Here is a 10,819-nt window from a genome sequence, read left to right as displayed (position 1 = left end):
TTGCAGTGATATTAGAGAAGATGCCATTTGCCATGTTTAAAGACAGAATAAAGTCACGGTTTGTCCCTGGCAGCTTGCTGCCCGTGCTCCTGCTGTTCTTTGTGGGGCCCTAAAGATGTCAGTCTTGATTAAGTTTTAGGAGTGGGAGAGCGGGCAGGGGGCTGGTGGAGGACAGCTGCTTCCACCTGGCCCAGTGCACGCAAGTCCGCTTACGGCTCGTCCAAAGACAGAGCTGGGTGCGCAAATCGGAGTCCAAAATTGTTTCAGAAAACCCTCACTCAGCTGCTGAGAAATCCCCGTGGTTTCTAAGTTTCAGTTGCACCTTCGATTTTGCTTTCGCAGCTCCCCAGGCCTTTGCATCGGCCCAGAAATGGCCCCGTAAGAGCTGTTTCACCCCATCTGCCTCCCCGGCGTCGCACTGGGACCGGCAGGAGCAGCTTCTCTGGAGCCCTGATGTGCTGAGAGGCCTCGGGGCAGGGACCTCTCCTGACCTCCCCCCAGAGAACCTGCAGTTACACCACAGGTGTTTCCACGCGGAGCTGATGGGGAGCAGCTACCCCAGTTCTGCACTGCACCTTCCCGAAACAAGCCTTTTCCAAACACTGGGACTTGGGTGCGTGTCTCAGGGCGATCCCAGCATCCTGCCCACGAGGAGGGCAGCAGCCAGGGAGAGCCCAGGACCTTTCACAGGCAGCTGGGTCTCTAACACAACCCCACTAATAAACCTCGCCTGGCAGCTGGTGGGGCAGGTGCTGTTTCCCAGAGCACTCACCTCGCGCCGGCCAGGAATTTTCTCTCCGCAGCCGCGGACTTCCAGGGTCTCAGCCCCGGAAGGGACGTTTGCCGAGAGGCTCTGGCGCCCCGACCTCCCCTGCCTTGTGCTTCCACCATCCCACTCCCGTAAGGTTCATTTTAGAGGAAAGCCAAGCGAATTTCCCAGAGGAATTCTCTCCCAAAGGCAGCTCTCACAGAAGGTAGTTTTAATCCAAGACCTGGCTCTCTCTCAGCTAAAGAGCCCTACAAAAAGCCTGTCTCCTTCCGTGTGCCCAGAGCCACCAGTGCCCTGCTCTGCCAGGCTGAGGGTCCTGCTCTGCAGCAGAGGGGACCCTCTGCTCACCCAGACCCACGACTAACTCACCTCCCGGCTTCACCGCAGCCTCCCGCCCTCTCCTCCGTGGCCAACTGTCGTGCCTGTTGGCTCCACGAGTCCCATTCGCACAAACCAGACTGGGGGAAAGGAGCAGCCTGAGCAATTATTTGCCTAAAGACAAAGCCGCACGGCTCTTCTTTCCGTGCCATGGTCCAACGCGGCAGCGTGAGTCCCGGGCGCTTGGCATCGGCAGGCCACGTGCTGCGCGTTGCAACAGGGAGTCACGGCCGGGTCTTTGGAGTAATCTGCAACCGAGACGTTGTCTGTTGCGATGTCCTCCAGAGCCTGGGCGTAAGCCCTGCTGATGGCAGGCAGCACTGCCTGATACTCTCTGGATGCCACGTCCAAAGGCTCCTGCTCCTGGATATCGCGATCCAGATTGAAAATGAGGGGCGGCTGGTGATGCTCAGCTGGCCCAATGCTCCCATCGCACGCCATCGCCCCTCCTAGGGAGGAAACAAGGGAAAAACACCGGAGTCTCAGGCTCTCCAGGGATCACCTCTGTATTCTTCACCCATCCGTGATGTCCCAGTCCCACCGTGTCCCCGCTTTGGGAGCCCGGGTCCTGCTGCGTGTCCGAGAGTGCTTCTGAGGGCAACAACCCCGGGCTGCAACGCCCATCGCACAGACACAGGGGGGCACAAACCTCGCTGGGTTTGCTCTTGCTTGAATTAACATGAGTTGCTTTTTACCTGTATCTGCAGGGAAGCAAGAATTCCAGATTTTTTTCCCCAGACTTTAGGATCCCTGTAAGGGACACGGTACCTGTGGTGTAAAACGCCTTGTACTGAGCCAGCCGGAGCGCCTCTATCTCGCCGTCCTTCCCAGCCGCCCCACTGTTGGGGTGCAGCAGAACCTGAAGGAAGAACAGAAAAGTGCCCGTCAGCCCATTGCAGAGCTCTGTGAAACCCGCTCCCCCTCAGACGAGACCACGTCCCACCCGTGCACGCCTTCAGAGACACCATTTAGCCCCTGGACTCAGCAACCAACCGAGTTTTCCTTGCTGAAGGGTGGGGTGACAGCAAACGGGCACCGGGAAACACCGGCATCTCTCCGTGCCTTCCTGGCCCTGCCTGCAGGACCCCCTGCATTTACCTCCCCAGACCAATTCTACTGCGAGAAGGGGATCCCCGAGGTGCGGGGGCTTTCAGCAGAGCAGGGCGGAATATTCCGGAGCCGGGATGGTCTCAGGTGCTCTATGTCGCCCACCGCCGCCCCGCACAGAGACACCCATCTCCCTCGGCGCTCACAGCTCAGCAGGTGGCAGGGACATCGGAGGGAGCCGACTGGTGTCCCGGGGCCAGCAGCGAGCCGGGGGTGAGCTCATGCGAAGCGGAGACTGCGCGGGTAGGTGAGGTGCTGGAACATCCCTCCCGGTCCGTCTCCGCCGTTGACTCACCCCGCTGTGCGAGCGCTCCCTGCCCTGACAACAGCCCCCCCGGCACGGGGAATGGGGGTGAGGAGGAAGGGAAGGAGGGAAGGGTGGGTCGAATCTCTCCCTTTCGGTATTTAGGACACTTGGTCCACACAGGACGACTGCTTTGGCACACGGGAGCGAGGAGACAAGTGAGCGGGACGGTTCCAGCGGGCTCATCTGTCAGATAATATCTGCCGCGGAGCCAATGGCTTCATTGAGGGATGAGTCACTCAAGGTTTCCTCCCTGGGAATTGAGTTTAAAAGTGATTCAAGAAATTTCCACTGTGCTAAAAATCAGAAACATCTGCCGGAGTTGTAGGCAGCTGCGGTGCCAAGTTTAGCAACAGCGTTCGCAGCTGATGAGCGCGGTAACGCCTTAGCAGGTGCCCGGCGCGGAGCCCTGCTCCGGCACGCAGCACCCCCGGGCACCCCTGTACCCGCCAGGGGTCAATCCTGCACCACCTGCTCTGGATGCGGCCGCCGACTCCGGGGGGCGGTTGGTAACTCATCCAAGAAATGCCAGGATTCAAGGTGAGGGGTGATTTCCAAATGTTCTCGGTTTCCTTTATTGCCCTCCGTTGCAAGGTAAATTAAAAAAAAAAAAAAAAATTCTCCTTCTGGCATTTGCTTAAAAAATCACGTTCTAGGGAAAAAACTTAAGGGTGTAAAGTGGAAGAGGTGGTGCAGAGCAAGCCTGCTGCAAGGAGGAAACCCCTGCTACAGAGTCCCCTTGTGCTGATGCTCCTCGGTCAGAATAAAAGAGCTCCAAAGCAGAAATCAGCAAATATTCAAGGGCCTGTGGAGCCACGGTACCAGGAACTGAGCCAGTTTTCTGCTTCCAGCCCCGGAGCTTTGCCCACCCCCTGTCGCCAGCCAGTGTTACCTTCGGCAGCGCCGCTGGGATGCTGCCGTCGCGGTGCAAAGGCTCAAACCCCCCTCCCTCCCAACCAGCACCTTCCCAAACCCGCCTCCTAAATCCCCACACTGAGAAATTCTACTATAATTTATTGCATAATTAAGGAGCTTGTTTCAATTGAGCCCTTTCAAGAAACATTCCCAGGTCTGCAAGCCGCCTAATGATCTTTGACTTTGTTATTTTAATTTAACAAAAAAATAAAAAAAAAAAACAGAAAAGGGAGAAAAAAAGCCTCTTCTCCCCAGAAAACCTGTCTGAACTGGGTGCTCCGGGCTGTTTGCACAAGCGAGCAAGCGCAGGGGGAGCAGGCGCGGGCCCCTCTGCCGTTAAGCTCATGGAAAGAGCTCGTTTCTCTGACACTCGTACCCTTGACACGTTTTGCAGGATGTGTTTATTTTTACTGTAAACAGCCTTCGCTTCAAGCAGGACCTTGGCATCGCCCCAGCCCCAGCCCAGGTTGTGCCGCTGCCGGGTGCTCAGGCTGGGGACCCTCAGCTGCCCTGGGGACCCCCGTTAGGAGGGAGTCGTCGGTGGCGGTGGGGCGAGCAAAGGAACCGCTTTCAGGAGCGTTTGTGTCAAGGAAAACCCTGAAACATCAAAGCGGGGGACACAGTTGCCATCTCGCAATCGGGAGACGAAAGGCAGGTGCCAAGAGGGGAGGGAGCGGGGACAGGCGCTTGCTCCCCATGGCCCCGCGGGGCTGGAGTGGGCGGGCGCTGTGTGTCCCCCCCAGGGTCACCCTGTCCCCCGGCAGCGTGGGCAGATGGATGGCATCCCCCGGGGATGCCCACCCCGCTCATGGTGTCGGGACGGGCAGGAACAACCCAGCTGTGCCCCCGGGCTCCCAGCCCTGCGGGGGTTAATTCACCCCCACAGCAGCACAACCCCCGCAGAAAAGCAGAGGGTGATGCTGGGGAAGCCTGGGGTAGTGCCTGCTTTTAGCTCGGGACGTTATTCCTTGGTCTGAAACATGCGGGAATGGCTGGCATGGGCTTGTGCCCCTCCACTGCGCCTCGACGCCCAGCAAACCATCGCTCCCAGCAAACCATGATTCCCAGGAAACCATCACTGCCGGCAAACCATGGTTCCCAGCAAACCATCACTGCCAGCAAACCACCGCGCCCAGCAAACCATCACTGCCAGCAAACCATGGTTCCCAGCAAACCATCGCTCCCAGCAAACCATGGTTCCCAGCAAACCATCGCTCCCAGCAAACCATGGTTCCCAGCAAACCATCACTGCCAGCAAACCATGGCTCCCAGGAAACCATCACTGCCAGCAAACCACCGCTCCCAGCAGACCATCACTGCCAGCAAACCACCGCTCCCAGGAAACCATCACTGCCAGCAAACCATGGTTCCCAGGAAACCATCACTGCCAGCAAACCATGGCTCCCAGGAAACCATCACTGCCAGCAAACCATCACTGCCAGCAAACCATGGTTCCCAGGAAACCATCATTCCCAGCAAACCATCGTTGCCAGCAAACCATCGCTCCCAGCAAACCATCACTCCCGGGAAACCATCACTGCCAGCAAACCATCGCTCCCAGCAAACGATCACTCCCAGGAAACCATCACTGCCAGCAAACCATCGTTGCCAGCAAACCATCACTCCCAGCAAACCATGGTTCCCAGCAAAGCATCACTGCCAGCAAACCATGGTTCCCAGCAAACCATCGTTGCCAGCAAACCATCGCTCCCAGCAAACCATCACTGCCAGCAAACCATGGTTCCCAGGAAACCATCGCTCCCAGCAAACCATCGCTCCCAGCAAACCATGGTTCCCAGGAAACCATCGTTGCCAGCAAACCATCGCTCCCAGCAAACCATGGTTCCCAGCAAACCATCACTCCCAGCAAACCATGGTTTCCAGGAAACCATCACTCCCAGCAAACCATCGTTTCCAGCAAACCATTGCTCCCAGTGAGCCATCGTTGCCAGCAAACCATGGTTCCCAGTGAACCATTACTCCCAGCAAACCATGGTTCCCAGCAAACTGCCCATCCCCTGGTGCCGGCACCACACACATGCAGGAGAAGAGGGTTAATCCAAGGAGCACAGCGGAGCGCGCTGGCCGCACCCCATCCGCTTCCTCGCTTCATCTCACGGTTCAGCGAGGGTTCCGTAAATACGAAGCAAATACCAAAACCCTGATGGACGCAGAATGCAAATCCAAGATCCCCGCTGGGAGCTGGCTCGTGGTGCTCGCAGGAGGGTGGACTTGAAAAGCAAAATCAGGCTTTATCTGTGGGACTGCTGTTAAAGCCACTTTTTTATTTATTTTCTTGTTCTTTTGGTTCTGCAAAAATCTTGTGCAACTCAGAGAAAAATGTATTGCCATACTGCTTGTCCTGCTAACTGCGTTTTTTTAGGCTGAAAGGAGCTGTCAGCAGCTCCTTTTGTCTGGGCAGAGCTGCAGGGGACGGGGCGGGCTGCCCCGCTTGAACACCAGTAACGGGCACGTTCCCCAGCCAAGGAGCTGGGAGAAGGAGGGTTTCGTTATGTCCCGACCTGGCGAGATAAATAAAGTGGATACAACCAGGTCCGAGCGCCTGGGATCTTTCGTTTCCCATGCTGGTGTACCCCTTGCAGTTGGAGAGGAGACACAGTGCGCACCCCCCGGGACAGGGGGCACAGCCCTGCCATGCGCGGGAGGGCATGCCCAGGCATTTTCATCCCAGATTTATGAAGGGAGCATTTCTCTTAGCTAAGACAACTCTTTGCTAATCCAAAGGCCCTTTTACCCCCGTACCCCAAGCCTCGGGGCAGCACCCGGCCGTCTCTGTCCTCCTCCTCCTCCTCCTCCTCCTCTGGACCAGGGGACGATGCTCCCGAGGATCTGCACCCGCCAGCTCCGAGCCTTTCTGCCCCCCGCTTACCTGCTGCAGCTCAGAGGCGGTGGGACCTGCTCTCAGGAGGGGGATGTCACCGGGGGGGGGGCGGGTGGCTCTGCCTTACCTTGTGCCCCACGTCCGACCACCCAAAGAGAACCGGGGACACGTCCACGCCGTCGAAGCGTCTGTTCGGGGGCAGCGCCGCCCCAGCCAGGGCCGCCAGCGTGGGGAAGACGTCCAGGGTGCTGGGGAAAGAGGTGGCTTTCATCAGAGCGAGGAGCGAAGGTCCCCGGATGGTCCCCCCAACCCCTCCCTGCACCCTGCCGCCCTTTGCTCAGGGGGGCACTCGGTGCGCTGATGGCAGGGGAGTGCTTTAAAGGGGTGGGGGGGGGAACCAGCCACTTCCCAGCACCCATCCCAACAGCTGAGCTCTGCGGAAAAGGTTAAAACCGGCTTCCAGCAGCAACTCGGCCCCGGCAAGCCCTCGCCTCGCACACCTCCCACCCCGGCGCGGCTGCTCGCCAGGCGCTGCGGGTTCAGCCAGCATCTGCCGCCCCCCCAAACCCCACACCCGCGGGGCAGCCCCCTCCCGCCCTCCCGTCGGGTCGTCCCCCCCGGGTTCCCGGGACACACGGGGAAGGCAGCAGGTCACCCTCTGGAGAAAGTGCTAGCACAGGGACTTTTTACGCCAATGACAGCAAATCCCGTCGCCCCAGGAAAATGTGGTCTCGCTTTTGCATGGCGCAGCACGAGCCGTCGCAGCCAGAATGGAAAATGAGAGCGGTGCTATTTTGTGCGCTCCCACCAAAACGCCCGTCAGCATTTCCACCGTAAACCTCTCGGGTTTTTCAGGGGCCTCAGCCACAAAAGAGCGCCCGGGGCTCACCCTCGACTGCCACCCGGTGCGGGGGGATGCAGGGAAGGAGCGGGCGACTCGGTGTCCCCCCGGTCCCGTAGGGGTGCAGAAGGGGAGAGTCTCTGCTCTGCCGCCTCCTGCCCGTGGCCCCAGGGCCAGAGCTCGGCCACAGCGATTCCCCACGCACCGGCACGTCCCCACGGCGCAGAGCGACCACAGGTCGAGCATTGTCACTAGTGGGCTGCGATGGGGACCGCCTGGCTCTGCCACCAGCCCCTTGAGAGCCTGGGCACGGGCCACATTGCCCAGCAGGGTCTGGGCTCGATTCCATTGGGATGGGGGACAGCCAGCTCGCAGCCCCCACGTCTCACCCCCACCTCCCCTGTCCCGCTGCTGCGAGGCACAGGTGTCCGTCCCCCCTGCCACCACCCAGCGCATCCCTCCCTCCCGCAGACGTGGTCGCGGGGTGACCCCACACCTCTAAAAGGAACCACCTCGCAGCAGGGGTGTCCCACAGCCGCGGGGGACAGCGGGATGTCAGTGTGGCCAAGTGACACGCCACCGCGCTCCCTTCCCCAGGGGTGAGGCCATGGCATGGGAGCTGATGAGCCGGCAGAGCCACCGGTGCTGGGCGGCCGGTGGGGACTCAGCCCGCGTCCCTCGGCTGCAAAACCCTTGTGCCGGCAGCTCGGGGGGGCTGAAACCCCGGGGGCTCGGCTGGGGCAAGAAAATTGCTGGGGGAGGCAAAACCACCAGATCCCCCAAGCTGGGGGCACCCAGGGTGCTGCCGCGGTCCTGCCACCCCGGTCCTGCCACCGCCTTGCTCCCGCCCGGTGCGCGATGGCGGCTGCGTGAGCAGAGAGAGAAAAGAGCCCAGGGCTTAAGGGCCCCCCGTTCTCCCATTCAACGAGTTTTAATTTAGCTGCTAAGAGACAGCGAGAACAAATAAGAACAAACACTGCTGAGAGGCAGCCCCGGTACGGCACGCTAGAAGAGACGGCCCCCGCTGCCAGGCCAGCCGGGAGGCGCCGAAAAAAATTCTGGCACATCCCTGCAGGCACCTCGTGGGGGGATCAGCCCGCGTCCACCCGAAACGGCAGCCGGGGGCAGGCCCCGGTCAGCGCGGTCCTGGTCCCGGGGTGCTCAGCACCCGTGGGATCTGGCCCCCAGCACGGCGCACGAGGATGCTCGCACGGTTGTACCAAGTGTCCCCGACCCAGAGGACGGGATCGCCGGAGACCGTCACTGAGGTGGGAGGACAATGTGACCTCAAAGATCCCCTTGGACATGGGCAGACGTGCCCCGTGGAAAAAGGCGTGAAAAAATAGGATTTTGGTCAAAGTCGGCATCAAAGCAAAGGCCCCGCCAGCAGGCAGGTCCTGGAAGCCAAGCGGGGGAAGCCATGCTTGCAGGAAAAAGGGAAGCCATGCTGCCAACCCCCTGTCCAGGCCAAGAGAGGTTTAATAAATAAAGTCACTCCGGCGTCCTGCTGTCGCCCCAAAAACCGAGGGAAAAGGGTCCGGCAGCGCCCGGGGCCGGGCAGGTCCCTGCCTGCTGCCGAGGGGCAGAGCTGCCCGGGGATGGCCATGAGCGTCCCGGGCAGGAGGGCGGCAGGCAGCGCTGGCCTCCCCGGGGGTGGCGCGGTGCAGGCAGCTGCAGGCAGCTGAACCAGCTCTCCCCACACCCCGACCGGCTTGCCCAACCCGCCCAGCCCCACGCCGCCGGCACAGCTGGGGTGGTGCCATTTGCTTCTTCTTCACCACCCCACTGACCTATTTCTTCCGTGCCCTACTTTGGGTTGGGGCAAGGAAGGGCAGAAGCACGGCGGGTTGCTCCGACAATTAAATATAATTAAGAAAAGCCGACACGGCAGTTTTCTGCTGAAACCAGCGTGCAGGTGCAGGTCTGCGGCGATGCATCAGCATTTCTCTGCTGGCTTCAGCTTCCCCGGCCCCCGGGCACGCTCACCCTCGCTCACCTCCGCTCCCTGTGCCGGGAAGGATGCGAAGCCAAGCGATGCCCGGGAGAGGCAGGGCGCAGGCTCTTGTCCCAGGCCGGGTGGCAAAGGCTGTCAGCATTTTCATAACCCCAGGGGCAGAAGGAGGCTCAAACGGGCGGTTAACACCTGCCCTTGCCCAGCTCCTGCCCTTCCCGGGGGATCCCACCAGACGGGGGTCCCTCCTTGTATGCGGAGGACTCCCAGCCGCATCCGCACACAGATTTCGTTCCCTTCCCAACTTCTTGGTCTTCCCCATCAGCTGGGGGGACAAGATTTCAACCGCCCTATTTCACATGCTCATCCTTTGAGGGATGTCCCCAAGGGTGACTCTAGGTGCAGAGAAAAGCCACCCGCCCCGACACACTGCGAGCACCGAGCAGCCCCTGCCCTCCACATCCCTCCACGTCCCTCTGCATCCCCTGCCCGCGAGCTCAGGTTGTGGCTGGGACCACGGTGGTGGCACCCTTCTGAGCATGAGCCATCGCTCGCGTCCCCCAGGATGGCTCTGTGCCACCTGCCGAACAGAGGGCTGCCTCTCCCTGATGCCAGGGCATCATCCTGCACCAGCCCGGCATCACCCTGCACAGCTGGGCATGGACCCATGGCCGTGCCAGGCTGTGCTGGGGAGGACGCTGGGTTTGCTGTGACTTTTGGGGAGCTACAGAGACGCTTTCTGAGCGCCCAGTGTCCGGCAAAGCCTGTGCTGCTGCTGGCTTTCTCCATTTCTAGCTGTCCAACCTGCTGGACCGGAGCTGGGAAATGCAGGAGATAAGGTCTTTGAGGAGATCAAGGGAATGCCTGGGCTTGGCTGTGGCTGCGGGGGGACGAGGAGGCTGGTGGGACAGGGGGATGGGGACGGGCACTGAGCTGGGTGCCGGTCACTGCAGTACTGCCCCGGCCACCCGAGCGGGCACGGGCTGGCAGCTCTGCCCCGCGTCCCAGAGGTCGGTCCATCGCCCGGCGTGGCAGGGAAGGGTTTGGAGGTGAAACCCAAGGGGTGCTGCGTGCGCCCCATCCCCTCCAGTGCCCAACTTCAGGCCTTGAACCTTCCCCCGCTCGCAAAAATCCAGCTCCCAGAGCTGCCCTCAGGCCACGTAAGTGGCTCCAGCTTATCTCAGGGACCTTAGAAACACCCAATGCCTCCTGGGGCCCACCAGCCAGAACCTGCTTCCAGCAGCTGGGAGACTTTCCCAACGCCCAGCAACCCTCCCAGCCCCACCGTTGTGTGTTTCAAGGGATGAAAGGGGATGGGGCATCCCACCACGCCACCCCCAGCCCTGGCTGTGCCCCAGCCGCTGCGTTTGCTGCAGAGGAGGGCTGTAAAGAGGGGTGCGAGTGCTGGAAGAAGAGGTGCAATGGCTGCATTAAGGACCCCTCCGCGGCGCGGGGTCCCGGCGAGGCGAGGAGCGGGAGGCAGCAGCCCTTCCCCTCCACTCTGGCTGGAAACAGCAGGAGTCACCGTGCTGCCTCCCAGCCCGGCCGCATCCTGCGCTGATTGCAAGCGCCATCTCTCCGGCCAGCCTTTCCCACAACCGCACCCTCCTCCACATAAAGCCATTCACAAACCACAAAGCCTAAGCCTGCTTCTTGGTGGAGAGAGAGAACATCGTCATCTTTTAATTATCGGGAGGCACTCAGCCACCGCG

At 60.6% G+C, this 10,819-nt stretch overlaps 1 protein-coding gene across 2 annotated transcripts in view; it reads right to left on the bottom strand.

Moving 5' to 3' along the window:
* Positions 1–108: 108 nt before the first annotated feature.
* ARSG (arylsulfatase G) overlaps positions 109–10,819 on the bottom strand; it is a 28,645-nt gene continuing 17,934 nt past the window's right edge. For both annotated transcript variants that reach the window (XM_063352317.1, XM_063352318.1), the window contains exons 10-12: positions 6,443–6,563; positions 1,916–2,006; positions 109–1,596 (exon numbers count right to left, since the gene is read on the bottom strand). In XM_063352317.1, the coding sequence (XP_063208387.1) occupies positions 1,262–1,596; positions 1,916–2,006; positions 6,443–6,563 (547 nt within the window). In that variant the 3' untranslated portion in view covers positions 109–1,261. The remainder of the gene's footprint in view (positions 1,597–1,915; positions 2,007–6,442; positions 6,564–10,819) is intronic.

This window comes from Chroicocephalus ridibundus, chromosome 14 (assembly GCF_963924245.1).
Source record: "Chroicocephalus ridibundus chromosome 14, bChrRid1.1, whole genome shotgun sequence".
NCBI classification, from domain to species: Eukaryota; Metazoa; Chordata; class Aves; order Charadriiformes; family Laridae; genus Chroicocephalus; species Chroicocephalus ridibundus.
This window is presented reverse-complemented; position numbering and strand designations above follow the sequence as displayed.